The sequence below is a fragment of the Buceros rhinoceros genome, unplaced genomic scaffold, assembly GCF_000710305.1.
Source record: "Buceros rhinoceros silvestris isolate BGI_N320 unplaced genomic scaffold, ASM71030v1 scaffold11377, whole genome shotgun sequence".
NCBI classification, from domain to species: domain Eukaryota; kingdom Metazoa; phylum Chordata; class Aves; order Bucerotiformes; family Bucerotidae; genus Buceros; species Buceros rhinoceros.
In genome coordinates, this window is record NW_010421595.1 from 19,396 (window position 1) to 41,960 (window position 22,565).

Genomic DNA, 22,565 nt, shown 5'->3' on the forward strand with positions numbered 1-22,565 from the left:
TTGAGGGAAAAAAAACCAAAAAAGCCCCAAACCCAACATTCCATAGCCATAAAATGAACTCTTGCTGATACTGCGAAACTGTAAATGTGGTTCAGGCTGGATGGTGGAATCACTAGCTCATTATGCTGAAAGCCAGCTGACTTTGGAGAGTAGCAGAGAAGTTGGTTTCATGTTTTTATGATATCTGACTCTTTGCTTAAATGCACAGTTGTGACTTTCCTGACGAAAGAAGAGAACGTGTTTCTCATATTTCTGTTCAAATTACGAATACCGTGACCTATCTTGATGTAGTGGTGTCTCACATTTCCAGCTATTGGAGCAACTGACACTTACAGGGTTTTTTAGTTCTTTGTTTTTCAAAATTGAGTCTTATATGTGACTTCTGGGACAAGTGATGTCGATGCATTTTTAATTTACTGCGTGAGGATAGCGGAATGGTGATGAAATTTTACTGAACGAAAACATGCCTTGGATGCTGCTCTGTGCTGTAGAACTGCAGCTACACTGGTTAGAAACATCACAGCCTATTACTGTGCAAGGGAACACCGAGGAATTAAACAGCTAGGGAGAGATTGCCTATGCTAACATGAAAGATAATAAATTAAATTTACAGGAGGTGTGACTGTCAGGGGGAGGTAGATGTTTTCACAAGTTCTAAGAACATCCCTTGGCTGATCCACCTACCTCTTGCCTGCTATCAGGCAGGTCTTCTGAGGACTAGTGGATCCCAGTCCTAGTGCATTGGTTTTATTTCACCCAGTAGAAAATGTTGTAAACTACATTAAGTATTGCGATTATTAAGCAGCTTAGTGGCATATACTATTTTTTTTCTTGCAGTAAAATGAAACCTTTCTCAGTAACCTTAATGGGTGTCCTAGAAAAGACAGATTGAATTCCGTTTCATTGGAGTAGCATCTTTGAGCTAAATATTTAGGGAAGATTTAGAATGCAGTAGAGGATATAAATATAAGTTTTGTCTGATCTTATTGATGTTTACTTTCCCTCCTTCCCCTTCCCTCTCCCAATTCTGTGCTCCAGTGACTAAGGTCCCTGGGCTATAAGTGCGTGTTAAATATAGAATCCCCGCAGAAAATGTGACTGTTTGATTCAGATTCCTTCCTGATGTGGATAATCTTCGTAATACCCTCTTATGATTTCTTCTTGTTCCTGAAAAACATCATTAACTTTTGTCACACAAATTGACTTGGAAATACACTTGGATTTGATTGCAGGAAAGCGGCAGTTGGGATGGGATTGTGCTGGGTGAACATAACATGTGGTCAGTTGTAGATGGAAATTAATTATCACATAAGTAAATTGGGACCAGACTTGTGATTTTGGAACCTGCAAAACAGAAGAGCAGATGTGGCTAAGGGATATAATACCCTATCTGTGAATTGTCAGAAGCTGAACACTTTCCTATAAGGAAACTTCAAAATTTAAATACCAAAATACAGGCTAAATTATAATTGGCAGTTGTGGTATTCCAGCTAAATACTGTGTTGAAGAAAGTTGCTCAGACTGACTTGTAGTCAGATTTATTTTTTTTTCTGCACACTGTAAGAAACGAGCGAGGAAAAAAACCCTCGCCACAGACACTTACAAAAAAAACGTGTTCTGTAAAACTGTTTTGCCACAATTCTGTCCCTTTTCTTTCACTGTTCCTTTGACCTTCACCTTCCTCTTAAGCACGTAATGCAGATGAAAGATAACTTCATTTAGAGCTGTTGGGAGACTTCTGTGTTTTTATGTGATGTTAATTTTTGCACAGATGAAAGGTATAATGCTGTTCCATGCAGTTGTGCTTAAAGAAAAAACTAAAACCCAAAAAACACCCTGCTGTTTTTATTTACAGGACCTTTTGGGATAAATCATGGAATAGAGCTTCATTCAGATGTGGTAGAATATGCCAAGGAAAAATTGGAGAGCTTCATAAAATATAGTGATAGCTTTGATAAGTAAGTACCTGATTTGTCTAGTTCACTTTGCAGCAACGTTTTTGTTGTTAAACTGTTGTTCACAAGTCTAGGGAGGGGAGAAGAATGCCATTGTACAACCAAAATAGAAACCATCCAGTTTGTGACCCTAGTTCCTGAGGTAAGTTAAGGCCTAAGGAAGCACTCGTTAGAAACGTGGGAGTATTTCTGCTGTGTAATACATACCAGAATTGAGTCCCCTGCATTTTGGCGGTGTACACGTATGTATGTACACGTACATGCCTATATACACGTGCTTAATGATGGGATATGCAGGCGTCTTTACAGATATAGAGTAATTTCTATCCATTAAGTCAGTTTTTGTTATATCATTGTACATCATCTTTCTATACAGTATTAACTTTTTTCCAATCTACTGCTCTTGATCTATAAGTGAGTAAATTTATCTGCTTGTCTTCACACTTAATACCCAGAGATGGACTTAGAGGTATTTGTCTATGCTCATACACCACTGGTTTTTACTGGTATACTTCCAGGTTACAGGGCTTTCAACCTTATGGGTTCTACCTACCGAACAATTTTTTTATTACTGGTTTTAAATTGGCCCACGAGCACCTGCGTCTTGGGCATATCTGCCTCTGTGAATGGAAAAGCAAGTTCTCCATAAAAGACATCTTTCTTTACAGTCAGTAACTTCTCCAGCAGTGATTATAAGGTAGCTTCTGGAAACGCAGAACAAGTTTTGAATTGTGGGAGTAGGCCAAGAATTGCACATCCTGTGCCACTTCCCCAGCAGAGAATTTTTTTTCTATCACTTTACCTTTGTTGTAACGTGCTTTATGAACTGCCTTGCTCTTGGTTGTCTTGGCTGGAGCTCAATCCACTTTTTTCCATACCCCAAACCTTGGAAGCTCTGGTCTGACCACAAGACCTTCCTCCTCGTGCTCCTAAGTAACAGAAGGCTCTTAATTACAGTTAGTTTGAGGTATCATCCTAGTGTTACCTGTATCTGAATTCTATTCTGTACTTCTGACAGTGGCCAGGTGATTTAGTACCATGTTTCCCCTGCTTAGAATAAATAAAATCATGAGGGAAGGTACATACGTTTCATTACTACTGACTTAATTTTAATACAGGCACCTACGTTAAGTGAGGTTAATACATATGGAAACCAAAGTAAATAACAATGGATTCAGTCAGGAACTTTGTGATGCACTTTTACCTAAGCTGTCTTAAAACCTGGTGAAATGTGGTCACTCGTGATCATTACTACTGTTGCAGCAACGGCTCTGTTAAGTTAAGTGTACCCGCCAGCTAATCCCTTCCTGTTCACACAAGTACTCCTGCATTCCTGTGGGCGTGTGTACTACGACATACCACAGGCCAGGTATGACTGAAATGTTCCTCCAATCTGGTGAGCAATTAAGAGAAATTGAGTGAAGAGGTAGCAAGGAGATGTTGGTATTGCTTAAACAAAATCTGATCAGGACTCTTACGTGATTTAAATCAGAACACTGGGGTTATCACTTTAAAACATGCAAGAACTGGAAAAAACCCCAAAGTTGCTAAACCTGGCATAGGCGAATGTCATTGTTGTATGTATATTGTGTTTAAAGGAAATAACTGATCATACAGAGCAAATGATCTGAATACTCTTAAAGGAGAAGAGATGTATTTTTCCATAATTCAGCAAAAGTCAGCTCTGGGGTCAGCGTTACAAATAGTGTGTGCTATTTCCAGTGGTAGTTAAAGTGATGTGTAGATATGCAGTGTTATTCCAGTGAGGGGAAGAAGTCAGGAGGTTAGGGAATACAATTCGACCTTCATCACTAATTCCTATATTATATCTTGGTATATGCTGTTTAACAACCCACCTTTTCCTCACAGCAGTAAAATACTAAGCAGGGGCTACAGAACCACTTTCCTCACCAACCTAACAAAAATTATACTTCTGTGAAAGTGCTCTTTGGTACAAATAGCTGCGCTGCTGCTGACAGGATACTGACTGGATTTTGTGTTCTGTGGGGGGATTGGTAACTGGTTTGCATAGCTGATTCTGTTTAACTGCTTTCTTGTAAATATTCTGTATTTTTATGTAGTTAATGAAGATGGTGTGGCGTGTTTTCTGCGATGGGGTCCTTCTATTCTTTTTTTAATATAAGCGAATTTATACAGCATGTGTTGATTTCTGATCTACCTCCCAAAGTAATGTGCTCTGCGTCAGTAAGTCTGGTTTTGATTCTTGTTTCAGTAACTTTTTCCTGCATCTTCATTTATAAGTGAAAGATATTTACCCAAAATTGTGCCAAGTAAAAGGTATGCAGTGTCTGTCTGCTGTTAAATGCTGTTGAACACAATACCTAGCAGGTGTCCTTACTCTTTGAAAACAGATTTTATGTGGCAGACTGGTATGAATGAAGTAAATTGGCTGAGTGGATGTGTGCGTGTGATGGGGAAAAATACCTTACACCTGCCAGCAGCCTCTAACAAGGCACAGGGTCGACAGAAGGAGCACAGAGCCCAGGATCTTTCTACCTCACGTTAACAGAGTTATGTAGGTGGGGAGTCCTGTAAAGCTTCACATTGCCACCTCCCTGCATTCTTTAATGTACCATGTTCTTCAGTCTGCTCTAAATATTTTAAACCCTCTACTTTTGGAACAAAAAATGGGTTGAACCTTCTGGGTAGGTATGCGGAGAGCTTAAACTTAGATCCTGAAGAAGTACTCTGTAACTTTGTGGTGTTCCTTTGCTCGGAGCAGTAGGCCATTGGCTTTGCATCTGACTTTTGTGTGGATCTGGATCGTGATGGTTTAGGTGAGTTTTTGCCTGATAAAGCAAGATGGAATATTGATTTGATGCCATTTTAAGGGGGAAATGATCCAGGATTGTGTGCTATAACTTTTTTTGTCTTGATTCCTGATGAGAAGATTGTTGAAACATAATTAAAAGCTTACTTTTCTATCATTAGGGTAGGCGCTTGACCAAAGAGCGGAAGCAATGTGAAAACAGCATATCCAGAAGGAGTTGAGACACTCTCACTGCCTAAAGGGAGGGTTGTCTATCTCTGGTAGCTGGACTTACCTGTTTTGGCCTCTCGAACCATTCATTGGAGGAAAAGCTTTTCCGATACCTGTTTCACAAAGAGAAGTAGTTCCAGTAATCACTTGTATCTGTATCCATATCCCACCAATCTACAAAAATAGTATTCCTCTAAACAGAGGTGTTTCTTCATTCTGAGAGGTAAAATGCTGCCGTGATTTTTTACTTGACAACATGTTTGCTGGTAGAAGCCAAAGAGAAGTTCCATCCGAAGGTGTCATCATGGTTGAAGTGCAAAGATTTTAGGTAGTTCTCAGGCTCTGAACTACACGTAAGGCTCTCTTTCATTCTTAAAATCTTCAGGGAATGCATGCCAATTACGGGGAAAAAAGAAAAAATCTTTCCTTAAGAAGGCTCTATCTAAAACACAAATGTGCAAGTACCAGGCCCCGCTTCACCTGTTTATTGAAGGGGAATGTGTTGTCTTTTCTGCTCCCAGTCAACTTCTAGACCTAGAATATCCAGCTTGGAGAGAGAGCCCCAGGGCAAGGCTAGGTTGCCCATCTTCTAGCACCCTATCAAAAACCAAACCTGGGTAAGCTGGTGAAGCCCCTGCTGTGAAAGAAAATCACCAACCCTTCTCAGGATCAAAAGAAACCACTTCAATGGTAAGTGACAAGAACCCTAGTACTACTTCTGCAATAACTGTTCTGGGGGAAACTTCTTCCTGAAGTCTTGTGGTAGATTGTGTTGGCATTGAAAAATAGTAAGTGTAATCATCTGATAGAATACATACTTACTTGTCTTCACTGAGATTCAGGGCTTGGAAGGCTCACTTTCTTTTCATTAAACCAGATTTGAAACAGCAAGTTCCTTGTATACACGCAAAGGAAATAAAGCTCCTCCCTGCCTGTGCAGTGGGTTAACGATTAAATCTAAACAGGAAAAGGAAACTGTCTTCAAAATTCAGTGATGGCTTTCTCAGTTCCAGTCGCACTGATAACTTAGGCTTGGTTTTCAGTAGTGTAAATGGTGGTTTTTTAGCGATGAATGTGGATTCTTGTGGAGGTTTAGTCTAACCAGAGCAACATAGGGACTGCAAGAATTCCAGTGGGATTCTTTGATGCTGTGTTAAAAAAGAAAGGAAAATAGGCTTTTGGAACATCCATTTTTTATTTAGAGAGATTAAAGAGAAGTACTATCTCTAACTCTACACTTTCTAAACCAGAACGCTCAAAAAATAATAGTTTTATCTAGGAAGGAAGTAAACCTGCATTTTTTTCAAGTATTTGATAGTTGCAGAAGTAGGTACTCTTGCCCTCTCAGAACCACACATAAATATCTTCTAGGAAGAAAGAAAAATAAATCTGATGGGGGACACTGCTTTTCTTTGGAAATCTCTCATTGCTTCAAATTTTGGTAGTATTTAGAATATTTGTTACATTAAAGCGAGTGACAGTGCTTGGTGCATGTTTCCTGTAAAACCTGTTGCTTAACAAAAACCTGCAGTAGAAAATAGGACAATTTCAACCTGTAAAACCATTTTTTCTGCTTTAGTAAAAAACAAAACCAAGTAAATACTCTTCTGTTTTTGTAAACAGGTAGGTTGTTTTCCACATTTCTATCCATGAATGTATTAGGGCCCTGCCAGTAAACTGAAAGGACAGAAATATTTTCTCGCACTCTATTCTTAAAATTCACTGTGGAATTGACGAAAAGTAATCTTTAATATAATTCTTTATTTTACTACCAAAGTTCAGGTTTTGTAAACCAGTGCTGAATGGAGAGCGAGATTAGTGGCAAGTATTTTTGAGAATGAGATGGAATGAACAGTGGCGAAAAAATACAAAAGGTGGAAAGAACTTGCTGTCTGACTGCTGTTGTCCCAGTTAAAGAGTGTTAACTCTTCTCCTATTAAAAATTGTTTTTCTATATTAACCGATGCAGGTTTTCTTAGCTAGTGATTGATTCTTAATAGACATCACTGACAGGATATAACAGGGCAAGTATTTACTGAAAAACAAAGGGGAAACCTTTTCCTGCAATACATAAGTACCTTTAAAGCTGATTGATGTTGGTTCTAAAGCACTTTGGCAGTCGAGTAAAACAAGAAGGGCTAATGAGGCATAGAAATCAGGGAGTATTTCATTATTCTGTTGCATGTTCTTGTGGCATGTTGTATCACACAAAGCCATGTGAGTATTGACCTGCTTCTGTGGTTTTCAAAGAACGTAAGTTTCATGTCAATTTAAAACCTGAAAAAACTACAAAATTATTTGAAAGCTTCTTCAAGGTTTCTTTCAGTGAATGTTTTAGTGTTCAGGCAGGTTCTAGGAGTACTTGCAGTACTGATTTATTAAATTCTTACGTTTGACATAGAGGAAGCTCCAAGAATATTGTCTTTTCGATGCAAATGGACAAAGGAACCAGAACTTCCTAGATTAAATTATGGGTTGCTTTTCAGTCTGTCTTAAAATAACCACAGGAAACACTAATTTTTTGGCTGCTGTTTTAAGAAGATGGGCTAGTTTTTTGTTGGTGAAGAGAGTAAGAAACTTCTAAACCAGTCTGCCAGGTTTTTTTTTCTTTTCTTCCCTTCTTCCCCTATCCCAAGGATCCTTTTGCTGGAAACATGGTCAGCAGTATATTAGAATTAGGACAGCAGTATATTAGTGTAGGGCAAAAGTCAGTGTTCTCACAGTAGTGAAAATAATTCAGTGTTTTTTCATACGTTTTCAGGTTCTACACATTTTGCACATTCATTTCAATGTCTGGTTATTAATGTATTTGATGGTTTAAAAGAAATTTGATACTAATTTTAAGAGTTTTTACACTGTTTTTACTTCAGTGTTTTGGAGTACGTATTAAAACCTGGTTTGTTTGTTTGGGGTTTTTTCTGTTAAAAGTTGTGTGAAATTTGCCTTGCAATGCTTTTGAATTTTGTTCCCATGTAGTGTCACTGTAGTTCAAATGTTAACAACTTGCCAACCTTTTCTTACACGTCATTAAATTTGAAGAGTAGTCCTTTGTGCCCTAAATTTAAATAAATTCCCTGTTAGAGGGGAATTACTTGGAGCATCTTGATGGTACTAAATGAGATTTTTCAGACCTTTTTGGAGGGTTTGAGTTGACTGACTAAAGAAATGAATGTGGATGGGAAAACAGAATTAAGTTCGTACTGAAATGGGTTCTCTTTCTCTAAGGGCAGTGAGCAGCAAGCTGAGACATGAGTGTGGTTGGTAAATAATTGGGATAGGCAGAAGTGTATTGATCGGATGATGTCTTGGTGTGAATGTAGTAGTGGGGAGGTGTAAAGAGTGATGCTGGGTTTAAGTACTAAGTGTAAGGAGTTTAAGTGGATTCTCAGTATTGCTTTTCTTAAGCATCTTGTAATGCATTCTACTGTTTTGTTCAAACACAAGCCCTGTGTGGATGTTGACAGATGTTTTTCCTTCAAATGATTTGATTTTTCTTCCCAATTTTATTAAACTTGTTCCTTTTAAAAAGAGTCAAGTATGTGTAATACTTAGAAAAACCCCAACCAAACCAGACGATTCATGCCTACTTGCACCTAGTTTCATCTTCAGGAGGCATCAGATTAACATCCTGCATTCATGAAGGTTGCATAGATAGAAGATCTTACCCCAAGACGCATCCTGTACGTCTCCAGAGTTGGAAGTGGTTAAAGGGTAGGTTCTGCGGTGGCTGTCATGGTAGGACCAACCAATGAATCCCCTTATAACAAAACCAAACAAACAAAAAAACCCAACCAAAACAACCAAAAAACGCTGCTATGAAGGTAGGTTATTGTACTGTGCTCTCTTAAATTTTTTTATTCATATTTCACTATCATACAAATACTAGATTGGTGGATATGGATACAAGAACAACAAAATGTAATATTAGTCCTTTGCTATAAGTGGGTTGTTGGGTGGTTTTTTTTTTTCACACAGATGTTCACTTTATTACAATAGTAATTCTCTATCGTGTTGGTATCTGTGGGAAATCTTACTTAAAAGAGCATGGGCAGTAACAATCTCTAAATTTTCTGAAGTTGCTGCAGCAAAGACAGAAATTCCACAGAGTTTTTTTACATTTAGCTGGAAGTACTGCGGCTGTGTTGAGGATGAACTTGAAATGCCCATCCTTGAGGGAAGGGCGGGTGTTCTATGTGCTTGAAGTTTCTTGATTATCTTGGGACATTGCTAAACATGATCTGCATCTGTTTATATTTGTCCTGTGGCAAGTGCTCATTTAAACAGGAATTTTCTGTTACTATTTTATCTATAGTGGGAACTCCTCATTTCTATTCTGTTGGTTCTCTTGTAATCAAGATAGCACATTCAGCTGAAGAACCCAAGATCATTAAAAGCTCTCCAGGTTGTTCCAGCACTTCATTTTTGCTGCCTTTGGCATCAGATGTATGAAGTAACAGGTTTTCTTTGTGTTATCTATATAATGCTCTCTAAGGCCACTCTGGCCATTTGGTAGAGGTGAACAAATGGTCAAGAACATTTGGCATTTTGTAGTTCAAATCAACTCAGTAACTTTAAAAAACAAAAAAGCTTTAAGTTAAATACTACCTCATCTTGATAGGTAGCGTAATGTTTGTCAGTACTGCATGGTAAATCGATAAACCATTTGTTTTCAGCAGTGTCATTGATGTAATAAAAGATAGCTCAGTGTAACACAGGATGAAACCAAGTTTCTGATGTGTTGTGATATCCCAGAGGCAATAGGAATAAAATCGTCTTGGTGGATATAGTGACAAGTAGGACTTTGACAGTTAGGGTTTGGTTAGGTCAAGGTCCGTTGTAAAACAAAGTGGCTGATGCTACTTTCACGCTGTAAGACTGACAGGCTTGTGATGCTGTTGGTCAGTATTCTTAAAATTGCTTACTCCCTTTAGTCTCTGTTGGAAGGTCATCACAAATTACCGGCTTAGATAAATGCAAGAGAAGGTACACGCTTTTGTCAGCTCTTTCTGATTCAGAAGCGCGTGTATCTCTGAAAGTAGAATCAGCTGAAGAGTCAGGGAGCAGGGGAAGCTTGTTGAATCACCGGTGGGGTTTACTTTACATGGGAGAGTGGAGTAGTAATTTTCACCACTGTACGACTTAACTAAGTTTGCGAAGTCCGTAGTACTTTACTAAGTATGAACTCTCTATGTCTCTGGTATTTTATAACACACAAAGCAGTTGGTTCTGTGAGAAGTGTGAATGAACAGGGTTGACTTCTGAATTCACACGTTGCAATGACCGGAGACAGTTTATAACCTTTCTTCTATCATTTTTTTTTACCTACTTTTAGCTTCCTGGGTAATAGGAAGCTACATATGGCAATTGCTGAAGCAGTTGTGGTGGGGTGAGAAGCATAAAGGCCTTGACTGTGTGTGAGCACTCCTCAGCAGCAGCTAAACCATCCCTGTGTGATCAACACTGTTTCCAGCACAAATCTGAAACACAGCCCTGTGCCAGATACTGTGGAGAGAATTAACTCTGTCCCAGAGAAAACCAGCACAAGGTGTAACAGGAGGTTGCTGCGGTGTCATTTGCACTTTCTGCTCTTCTGTCTGCAGGCTCTGGAGCTAAATGAGAAGTTCTCTTCAGCTTTTACTATATCTGTAAAGACCCCTGTGGATTTTCATCCACAGCTCATGTGTAGAGTGTTTTGTGTCTGGGGAATGTTTTGTGGGGTATTGTTTTGTTCTGTGTTTCTGATTCCTTGGAGAGTTTGGTGTTCCTGCTTGTTTTAAGAAGGTTCATCAGTGGCTTTCCAGAGCTTTAGGGTGGTTTCTAGTAGAGGAACCAGTTCAGGAGTATCTGGTAATAAGCTTGCCAGCTTGTAGAAGAGCATTCTGAGAAGATCAGCAGAAGTTGTGAAAGTTGCCAGGTTAGGCAGGCAGGCTGTCTTTCATTTTTATGAAACTGACAGCGACTGTCCTAAGATCTAAAACTGCATTTGAAAAAAGTACCGTCTTTTCTTTCTCTCCCCTCTGCCCCCCACACCCTTCTTCTTGTACTTTGAAGCCTACAAAGATATTTCGCTCAAACTTCCAAATTAAATTGATGTGGTGATGCTTGACTTAAACTGTAGACACACTGAAATTAAAACTATAGTGTGAACTTGCCTGACTGACCTTTGCTGAATGTAGAAAAGCACCTGATAGTCCTAGTGCTTATGAAATGAGATCTCTTCTTTAGCAAAGTGATCAGTGCCTTAGGTTGTGTTTTCTTCCCAGCATTTAACCTTGCCTGATGTATTTCTAGATCTTTCTGTCTTCATCTGAAATGATTTCAACCCCAGTTCAGGCTGGGCTAGCTGCCCAGTTGTGTGCCACAAAGCAGTTGTCCCCCCTCCCTCTCCCAGTTTTTTTTTTCTTTTAATCTACCAGTGTTTGTAGTTTTTTTTTTTTTTTTTTTTTTTTTTTGGTCTTGAAGAGGATACAGAAACTAATTAGCTTTTAATTTACCAGTTTTTTTAGTTTTTTTTTTTTTTTTTTTTCCTTTGGATTTGGAAGAGGGAACAACTTTATGGACCACTGGCCGCATACAGCTACTAAAGAATCCTGGGGTCTCTCTGTGAGTAGTCAAAGAAGAAAGCGTTGCATCCCATTTGGGGGGGAAAAAAGAACTTCAGGCAAAAACTTCAGTTCAATAGAATTCTGATTTGTTAATGGCAGTGCTGAAGATAGGAAAGTCAGCCAGGCCTTACAGGCAGCATACCTGAGCAGTGAAAGCTGCCAAGCTTCCTGGTAACCAAAGAAACACTGATCTGAATGTTGTCAGGTGGTGCACTGGGATTTGCTGCTGCTAGCCAAGTAAAAAAAGTAAAATCCTTGTCCAGTGACAGTCAGCTGTACAGTTCATGAAATGGCTACATGTGTTTGAAGAAGTTCCTCGAAAAATTCGTCCTTTCTGGATAAAGTTTTAGATGCATTGAATTATCATACTGTCAGGTGAAGATGGTGAACTATTTCATGCAACAACAAGGTGTTAGGTTTTAATTAATTTTTTTTCCACAGAAAGCCATAAATTCTTTTATGAGCTGCTTAAAGTGCTTGGGGAAAACTTAAAGTTACTCACCAAAGGGTTTTTATCTTTTAAAAAAGTTGAATTACTTATATTGTGTTAACAGCTGAAGCAGTAAGGTGCTGCAGAGATTTGAAAAATACCAGAAAATATCAGTGTAATGGAGAATATCTGCATCTTTGGCAATATAGCTCTATCCTCTCCATCTTTCCTGTGGTATTTTATGCAGAGACAGAGTCCTTACAACCCTTGCAACTCCTATTTAGAAATGTAGGTCTGTTTAAAAACAGTTGTGAAACTTTCGTTTGCTGGTTGAAATTAGAACAGATGCTTCTGATGTAAATTTTTTTTCTTGCTTTGTGTGTGGTCAAAAAATTACACACTTTTCCTTTGAACTCCTGATTTGGGGAAAAGTGGATTGGGCTCAAGGTGGAGGGAAATGTCTTTCAAAAGTGTAATTTAAAAAAAAAATAGGGGGAGGCTATTATGAGATGACCTGTTTCCAATATTTGTTCAACAGCCTGGATATCCCACATTGCTGATAAATGTTTTATTTTAAAGGCACTCTTCCTTTGTGTTCTTTAGACAATCTGTTTGCTTGCAGTTGGGCAGTCTGGTGATGCTGTGAGGCTGTTTCTGGTGTGCATAATAAATAATTCTAACTGCTTAAGAGTTTTTCTTCGGTGTATCCTGATGTGGCAGAAAAAACCCCCCAGATTATTTTCACGAGGTGTTGCCTTAACACAGATTTCTCAAGTGTGTGCGCCAGTCTACATAAGGGAGGAGATGAAAAATATTTTTCTGTCTTTATCTGGACTGGCTTTTGTTTAAAAATTCTGATTTGAAATGTGTCCCCTCTCTTTTTTCTGTTCTTTGTCTTCCCTTTAGATTTGAGTTCTGTGAACCTGCCTTTGTGGTTGGTAATTGTTTGGAGATAGCCTCAGACAGTCATCAGTATGACCGGATTTACTGTGGAGCTGGAGTCCAGAAAGACCATGAAAACTACATGAAAATACTATTGAAAGTTGGAGGCATTTTAGTAATGCCTATAGAAGATCAGGTGACTTAGTGACAATTTATCCTTTTTATCCTTGAGAAATACATAATTTAAGGAATGCGATTAAATGTGTGTTTGACTAAGTTAATGTTCAGCTAATGATACCTTGATTCACTGTGGTGTTGCAGTTAAGCAGTTCCTAGTCTTTTTAATGAAGTCTTGAACATTGTTCCATTAAACTCGTAGGAAAGCATTATCAATACGCTCCTGCTAACGAAGTCTGTGGCAAAACTGCTTCTTCAGCGAAACTAGAACTGCGTTCAGAGTATTTTCAGTGTGTTATACCAGTCCTAGAACTGGTGTAATACAATCTCCCTGCCACAGATGTGTTAGACATTACTTGTAAACAAAGAAACCGCCCTCTACACCAAGCGAGTATTTCAGAGCAATATGAAGTAGCTGTGATAAGCTGGACATAGTAAGGGGAGGCACAAAAAATGGAAGGAAAAAATATGACTTTCCTCCAGCAGTTTTCAGCTGCTTTTCTGTGTTAGATTAAATAGTTTTCAGGCAGGTGTATTATTAAAATAATACTTGGCACTTTAGCACTTTCCATCCTTAGATCTCAAAAGGCTTTACAAAGGTAAGTATTACTCTCCCTGTTCTACTAGTAGGGAAACTGAGAAAAGCAGATTATCTGACTTAAGCTGATGTCCTCCCAAATACAGATAATTACTAAATGCTTCTTGATAAACATGCTACTTTGTCTTCCAAAAGGACTATCACATTATGTATCTGCTTTCTCAAAATGCCCGAGTTTTTTAAACATAGCCTGTGTGACTCAGTTCCATAAACATTTTTTCCAATATTTATTGGACTAAGACGCTGACAGTTGAAATTGTTGGAATCCAGCTTAAAACTAGTCCTAGTTTGAAAGGAAAAATAAGTGTGGATATTTCTACCTTAGCTACAGATGGTTGGGGGGGCTAGAGTGTGTTCAGTATAAGGAGTGACTGGATGGTCTGAGTTAATCTGGCCTGCAGGGAAACAGCTAAGGGAGCATCTAACTCCTGGCGTAGTTTCCTGAAGGGGTGGAGAACTTGCTTAGTAGACAGGAGTCCAGTTCTCCTTGCAGGTGCACAGCGAACTGAGAGAAGAGCGTTAAAACTGGCAGCAAGGGGGATTCTGCTTGCACATGGGGAAGGGGATTTTTCATAACGAGAGTGGTTGAACACTACGGCAGGCTGAGATTCCCCAGCCTGTCCTAGGAGATCTTTAACTTCAGTAGAAAGGCTTCTGAGTGGCCTGATTTAACTCATTGGTCTTATTCAAGCAGGAGGCAGGACTCCAGAGGTTGCTTCCAATCTAAAGTATTCTGTGATCTTTTTGGAAAAATAAAAATAAAGCCAAAACTTAGCTTGGGCCTTAATTTTCCAGCTGCATCTCCTGCCTTTGCCAGAGAGCCATAATCAGTACTCTAGTGTCCAAGTAATATTTCAAGAAATACGCAAGTCCTTTCTGTTCATAAAACAGCCTTTATAAATTAATTTTTAATCAAAGCAAAATATCAGCCTGTTTGAACATGAATCTGAATAGTGTTGTGTGACAAAACTAACCACTGATTTGCTTTTGGTTTTATGCAGCTAACGCAAATCTTGAGAACAGGACAGAACACGTGGGAAAGCAAGAATATCCTCGCTGTTTCATTTGCTCCCCTTGTGCAACCAAACAGAAAGGACAACGGCAAGCATGACACTGTGGGACTGCGTAAGTGCTGCTTGTGCTCGCTGCCTTTGGCTTGGTGGGTTGTTACAGTGTCTGCCGGTGGTGGTCTGGAGGCGAGGACGCTATGCTATACGTATGTAATGTGATGGAACGCAAACATAACGTTTAGCAAAATAGTTGCTGAATAATTAATATCCTGAGTTAATATCGTACAGGGTTTCCAGCTTATTTTTCCAAACTTTTTGTTTAGATTCAGCTTTTCCGTTTCTAGCAAGGTAGAGATAAAATAGCAAGCTATTATTATGTCGGTCAGGCTAACTTTCTGATGGTCTCAGAGAAAAATATTTCTTCTCTTCCCCCTGAAATGGAAGGTACGGGTCCAAACTGCAGCTGTGGTGTGGTACGATGTTACAAGCTGAATGTGCTTGTGTCTGCCTGCAACTGATACAGCCTTGCCTGGCTGGTTTTTGGGAGTCACTGGGGTAACCTTTCTAGCTGCAATGCGTTTAGAAAATCCCTGAAAGTGCATCTGTTGCCAAGATAAGATGGCATGATAAGGGGAGGTGGGGAAAAGTGGCAGAGAAAGATGTAGGGTTGAAATTTTCTGTCAGAGGAGTCAGGGCTAGGAGTAGGATAATATGCAGAGCTCGGTAGAATGTGGGAACTTAAATCCAACAAAGAGCCTAGAAGGTAACAGCTTTTCTCTCTTGTTTTTTCTTTCGTTAACAAACATCCAAAAGGAACTAATCCCCCTGTCCTCTTTGCATGTTTCTTGCCTCCACGCATGTTTTTTAACTGTGAAACAGGTACAAACCCTTCAGGAGTCCAGGACGTCCTATCAGGTTGCATTGTCTATAACTGCAGATCTGGCCAGAAATTTGGAGACTTTTATGTAGTACAAATTGTTGGTGGTTACCAGTTAGAGCTTATGATCTGGGCTGTGACTGCGAGGAGCTTCCTTTGTCTTTAAACCTTCTAGATGCTGTTGTCTTCAAAAACAAATAGTATATAATCCATCGTAACAGCACTAAAAAGGTGGTTGTTTTATATTGTCTTACAGAATAAGTAAGCTGAGAGCTTACTGCTTTTACACCTTTATCAGGATGCAGTGCTTCAAAATTTTGTTCCATCCTCTTCTGAAGGAAATAAAAAGACTTTTCTGATTTATGGACTCTTACACAGTTCTGTACCCAGGACAAATGCCTGCTCGTCTATTAGCCTTTACTGTGATTGGCAGGCAATCCACAATCGTGGCATGTTTAGCCTGATTTCACAAATGTGTTTTCAGTAGTTAGATACGTTCTTGAGTTTTGAGTTGTGTTTATATTAAACACAACTTGGTTGTGGCTTGGTTTTTTATTTTTATTGCTGTTTTTTTATTTATTTCTGTTGGCATTAGGTGGAATCAGTCTTGTCAGTCATAAACATCCTTTCTGTCTCATGAGTACCTAGCCTGCATCTGAAGTCAGTGTATCAAACAATAGGTTTTGTTTGAAATACCTTGTTTTTTAAGCTGAATGCAATATTGGAAGTGTAATTACCAAAATTATTTCTTCACTAACTTCCTTGCTGTAGTCCCCATTAATGTTAGGCTACTTCGTACGGGAAGAAAAATGACAAGGAAGAAAGTCAAACAGGCTCCAGTTTAGGTTGGTGTGCAGATTTGTTTTCCTTGGAGTAGCTCACCTAGGACAGGCATCCACCAGCCCAGCAGTACTTAGTCACCACCTGCCTGTCTGTTAGCAAATATGTGGCTTTGGGCTTTTTGTTACTTGCTGGGTTTTTTTTTTTCTTTAGGTCTTTCAGTCCTTTTTGGCTGCAAGGGTATGGGTGACTTACCTGGTTGGTCAGCTGTGAAGTTGATAGACCCTCTCTCATCAGTTGGGTTCAGTAGGAGGTAGGGAGAAGCATACTGAGGAGAAGAGGGAGGCAGAAGAAGAGCACTTGCCTAAACAAATATGATGAAAGGGTAGAAATTGTTTCCCAGCCTCAGGATCTAAAACAGTGCTAGCAGACTTGCCAGGTGCTAAAAGGTGACAATATTTGCACGTTTTCTTAAATTTATTTCAGTAATCTGTTCATGCTTTCTACTTGTCTTCTATATCTGTCAAAAGATCTCTTTAATTTCGTGGGCTGTGCCATGGGGTTTCTCAAGGTGGCTCTGTCTGCCCTTGTTTCATTTGCATATTATACCATGTTCTAAAATTTCGACTGTTCCTGAACACCAGTCGTTCTGCCTTGTAGCTTTTTTTTTTGCTAGAGGGAAATTTCACTTAATATAACTTAATTTCCTTTCATTTTAGCTCCGTGTGCTGTTAGGAATCTCCAGGACCTAGCTCGAATATATATCAGACGCACCCTTAGAAACTTCATAAATGAGGAGATGAAAGCCAAGGGTATTGCTCAGAAGGCTCCTCCGAAACGAAAACGCAGGAGATGTCGTAGGCGCAGGATTAACACCTATGTGTTTGTTGGTAATCAGCTCATTCCTCAGCCTCTAGATAGCGAAGAAGATGAAAGAATGGAAGATGATAACAAAGAGGAGGAGGATAAAGATCACAGTGAGGCCTTGAAGCCAGAAGAGCCTCCTCGAAATCTGTTGAGAGAGAAAATTATGAGTCTACCATTACCTGAATCTTTAAAAGCATACTTGACCTATTACAGAGAGAAATAACTTGTTTTAAGTAGAAATAATGCCTACTGATAGTTCCTTTATTCTTGAAAATGTAGCATTTATTAAGAAGTAGGTGGACAAATTATTTTAGTCTTTCATCAAGACTGAATTACAGCGATATATCGTTCCTTGTCTCTCTCTTGTCTTTGCTACAAGGAAGACTTGCATTCGACAGTAGAATCCCTTTTTAAAAATCTATTTTTCTTTAAATTTTGAAAATGCTGTTTTAACTCTGATAGAAGTATATATATTCTGTTATGCAGCACTAATCGATATTTTGCATGGTAAGTCTTTTTTGATCCCTAACAGATTTGTATTGATAAAAGAAAGGACGAGTGAAATTTTATATATGCTAAATAATTGTTAAACACCTGCATCTGACTTGATGAGAAATTTGTCTGTATTTATTATCATTAGGGTAACATTTTAAACATGCAGACACTTATCCTCTAACGTCAGAATCAGACCCTTTTAAAGTTTATTTTACTATGGCTTTGTTGCAATCATTATTACTCTGTTGGTATAGATGTATTCCAACGACACAAGTGCAATAAATGTATACAGACACTGAATGCGCTGGCTTTAATGAAACGTGGAAATACAAGTTCTGAAACGTCAGATGACCCTGCTACTTCTGCGTTTTTGTCTGTTGCCAAAAGATCTTGAGAAACGTAACAGCTTCTCTCAGAGCCTTAAAGAAACATCCTACCGAATAAGAAGCAAAGCAATGGCTTACTTCAGCTCTGCTTAGACTTTACTCCATCCTCCGCTTTCAGTATTGCTACCTAGAGGTGCTTCCTCCTTTGGGGGAAGTTCAGGAGAGTACCTTTCGTTTATTTTTACAGCTCACAGCATTAAGTCAAAATGTTTGGTAATACGAGACTGTAATTTAGATCTCGGTCATATTTACTGCTTTTAAGTAGAGGTAGAATTTCAACCAAGTTTAGTTTATATCGCTTTTTGGAATAGCTATAATCGTAGAAGTTAGAATTTGTTCAGCAAATGCACTTTAGTAAGTGAACTTTATACTTAACCTGCATCTCCAAGAAGGTAGACTTGTGCTAGCCTGTATTTTGTTTCTGAGCATGGCTCTTAGCACAGAAGTATTTATAAAACCGTATGCATCTTTTGGAAGCCTAAGAGTAGCAGCGCGACTGTGGGGACCCACAACAGAGCTGGCTGAAACCCTTCCACGATTTTTCCTCTTCTAGTTGTGAAGTTACTTGCAGTTCTCACTTTTAACCTGGTTTGCTTTTACCATCCTAATTTCTTCATTCTGTTGTAACATAACCATGAGGGAAAACACTGTTCATTAAGAACTTGGCATGATATGCGTTAAAAGCCACAATCATTGGGCCCAGTGAAAAACATTCCTCTGGAAATATCCTGCACGATGCGTTTTGTAATAGTGGTAACAGTTGTGTGATAACAAGAAAAGAAAATAATCACACCTTTCTAAAGCAGTAATAAGTTCCCGGTCCAAGTGTTTATAACCAGCCAATATTCATGTGGTCTAATGGTCCGTGTTGGCTTCAGAATACCTAAGTGTTTTGTACATCTGGGAAGGAAGGCGAGACGTAATCCCGTGACACTGACTCTCGATGGTGCATTTCATGCTGTAGTCCCTGTTTTTTGAGGTACATCGTAGTAATGTTTAAGTGGAACTTCATGAAGGCCTGTTGTACCAGCATGTGGAGTTACTTTCTGCAGTATATTTACAGTAGAAGTAAACAAAACTATTTGAAATAAATATTCTGACTTTATTTTAAAAGCAGAAAAAAACTAATAAGAAATAGTTTTCCAAAATAATGATACTAATAAAGTAATTGTGATGCTTCAGCTATAAGAATTGAACATAATCTTGTTTTAAATGGATTATTTTAGATGGAGTTTAAATAATCTGAAGTTTGAGATTTTTTTTTTTGTCTCTCCTTTTCTTGGAATCTACATCTATAAGCTCAAGAGTATGAGATTACTAAATACTAGTTAAATACTTTAAGGACTTTATACAGGATGCTTTTGGAGAATAAATTTCTGCGTTCTTTCACGCCTGTATACGTGGAAAAATGGACAGCGGATGATTTGTCATGATTCTTCGGTATGTAAGTTTTTTTGGAGTCACTGAAAGAGAATGTTTCTTCTGTGTTTTATATGTGGATTTATTTTACACTCTTGAATTTATATTTACATAAATAAAAAGGTAGAAACGCAAAACGAATTAAAACTTAATTTTTGCCACCTCGGTTGATGGGGACATTGTTGCAATAAAATGTTTTTTTTTGTGGTTTCTGCTTGCTTGAATTTCTGTGTTTCTTTGCAAGTAATGTCAGTCGTTTGGACATTCAGATACCATTGTGTCTATAGTTAGGTCAGTAACTTCTTAATAAAGGCTATTACTGCATTTCAGACAGAGTAACACACCTTCGTGGTAAATTTTGGATTTTTGCAAAGGTTGGAAGAGGAGTTGTTACTCATGACAGAGAAGAGCTGTTTTGGGCCCAGCGCTACTTTGAAGTACTCATGTGGAGAGTTGGTTTCTCCTGGAGAGCCGCGAAGCTGTGCTTGGGCTGTGTACTCCAGAACAGCTGCATTGCCTGGGTTTGGTTTGGTTTGCTTTCCGAATATTGAGAGAGTTTTTCTGTTGAGGGTGAAAACTCTCTGGGTCAAAAACCAGGAGAACTTTGAGGTAAGAACAGCAAGGGTGGTGAGCAACCAGGGAGCCACACAATTGATTGAAACGTGCTCTTGGAGCAGCCACGTTTTGCTACCTGTCAGAGGAAAAGCAGCAAGGTGAGTAGGCCAGGCTGTGGTGGTGGCCACTGTAAGGATGGATGCGATGAATTGGAGCTTCCAGGAGTTATCTTCCATGGTCTGGTGGAGGACTGGACATGAGTGTAGTCTTTTCGGCAGACCTAGAGTTCTTTAATCCCACGTTGTTCAGGGAAAACTGAACAGCTGCCTCCAGAGAACTTGGGAACCAGTTTCCATTGAAATGAACCTGAAAGCTCTGTTCAGCTGAGCTTGTTTAGGTGCAGGCAATGCAGCTTTTTAAAAATCCTGTCATTTTTTTCTCTAGGCTACTTCTTTAAATGCATCTGTCAGAAAACAAAGAGGGAATGTAACGAAATGTGCTGTGGTCTGATTACAGCTGGTTTAAGTCATTAAATATGAATCCGTATCTCCTCAAGAGCGTTTCCTTCCATCGTTTGTCATTGAGTAAAACCTCCTATCTTTGTGTGGTTTACTGATCAAGTATAAAAGATAAAGGAGTTGTGGGCTGTGCTCTTCTTGGACGTGTGTGCAGAACTCCACCTCAATGAGCTGCTGATGATCTTGACAACACGTGAATTGCGTATGAGATCCTTTCTCTAAACTTGTTTTGAGAAGGTCATTGGAGTGTAACTAAACAATAGGGCTTTATGGTTGTGTGTTTCTTGATATCCTTTGGTAAAAATCACTTCGGAGAGCCTTGATGGCTGGTTTGATAAATGTCTGTCTCTGGTTTGTGTAGCTTCCCAGTGTACGTACTAACTCTTCAAGTCAAACCGGCTTGTTTAGCCGCAGGCTTGAGCCATGTTTATGGGCAGTGTGGAACCAGGAATTTAAGCCTGATCTATCAGTGCTTTTTAACATGATGTTACCATTTTCTTTCTAGAGTCTTCTGTCCGTCTTTCTGCTGTAAAGAGAGTTGTTAGGGCAGCTCAGGAAACTTACCTCTTCCTGTTAAAGCTCTGTCCTCTGCTGCTGTGAGGTAGGAATCTGTGTAACAACCTTGCTAGGGTATTTTGCAAAGTATTTCAGTGCTGGAGAGAAGCGAAGGCACTGAGAAATGTTCCTTGCAGGCAAATGGACCTACAGAGTTTTTTGTTGATGAACACTTTGGTAGTCTTTTCTCTCGGAGATCCTCTTGAGTTCTTGCATGGTCAGTTTGATCAGGTTTCTGTATCCTTTAATTTTGAAGCCTGGTGACTTTTTGTGTCACATCTGTGAAAAGCAAGCTCTTTAAGTAAGGAAACCAACTAGTTCAGGAGCCATGCTTCTGACATGGTCATAAATTACAGATCTTTATTACAAATCCATATACCTCTGCAGTCCTTCATGGTGTTGCTGGTTCCTTCTTGCTCTCCTGGCATCAGTTCAGGAGTCTTGTGTGTGCTGGATATTGTGCATTGCGTTTTCTTTCTTCATTGTTCTGTAGCTACAGCCTGTATCCTGGTTTGTGTAGATCTACTCTCATCTGCTTATGTTTTGTTACCCCTGAGACCAGTTTTCTTAAGCTTTGGATCTGGATTTGTTTTTAATTGACCACTGTAGAGCTGTGCATAGCCATGGGATCCAGCACCAAGTGTGTGCCCCATCTCCTGCCATCCCATGCCAGCATTCACCTGCACAGCCTCCTGTGTCCCCACTTGGCAGGGTCTCCACTCTGGTACAGGGCTGCATTTCCTGCACTGCAGCGTTGTGGAAACGTCATCCTGCCAACAAGGATGGCTTGTTACCGTTACCGAGGTAAGACCAGGCGAGGGCAGCAGCTTACCTATGGACGCCAGGTCAACTAGAGAGGTTGCTGTCACAGCAAAACTGAGTAAAAGCTACGGGCAGGTGAAAGAAAACTCGGATGTAGCCACGAGACCTCACGAACTCAGTACAAAGTGCACAGCTTGCTGTTGGCAGCATCTTACAGGGTTACACAAGGGGGGAAACAAGCTTTCATATCTCTCTGCTTAAGTGATCAAAAAGCTCTTTTTTTGTTTGTGGTTTTTGGGGGTTTTTTTAGGGTGAGCCAGGGGCAGATATAAAGGAGTGAGAGGTTGGAAGTTTGTACAGGATGGAGTGACTGGTAAGTGGTAGCAACACATCAGATAATATAATAAAAAATAAATTATCAAGAAGTTCTTGATTCTTGTTTCAAAACCTTTAATATCTGCCAGTTCCCAGGTCTGTACAATCGGTAGTCTTCATACGTTAGCTTGAAAGGAGATTTTGCTGTGGTTTAACCACTTTAAATACCTGTTTTTAATCTTTCAAACTTCAGTTTCTCTCCTGGCTTTCAGTTTGTCTCTCTACTAAGTGATACAGTGCGTGTTTGTGCTGTGATCAGTAAGAGCAAACATATAATGCACTATTCTTGTACCGTTTGCTCCACATCCAGCCAATTCT

At 39.3% G+C, this 22,565-nt stretch overlaps 1 protein-coding gene across 1 annotated transcript in view; it reads left to right on the forward strand.

The window, feature by feature from the left end:
• Nucleotides 1–19,698, forward strand: part of PCMTD1 (protein-L-isoaspartate (D-aspartate) O-methyltransferase domain containing 1) — a 22,327-nt gene extending 2,629 nt beyond the window's left edge. The window contains exons 2-5 of the mRNA XM_010139731.1: nucleotides 1,856–1,958; nucleotides 12,898–13,069; nucleotides 14,650–14,773; nucleotides 17,035–19,698. Of these exons, the coding sequence (XP_010138033.1) occupies nucleotides 1,856–1,958; nucleotides 12,898–13,069; nucleotides 14,650–14,773; nucleotides 17,035–17,405 (770 nt within the window). The 3' untranslated portion in view covers nucleotides 17,406–19,698. The remainder of the gene's footprint in view (nucleotides 1–1,855; nucleotides 1,959–12,897; nucleotides 13,070–14,649; nucleotides 14,774–17,034) is intronic.
• The last annotated feature ends 2,867 nt before the right edge of the window (nucleotides 19,699–22,565 follow it).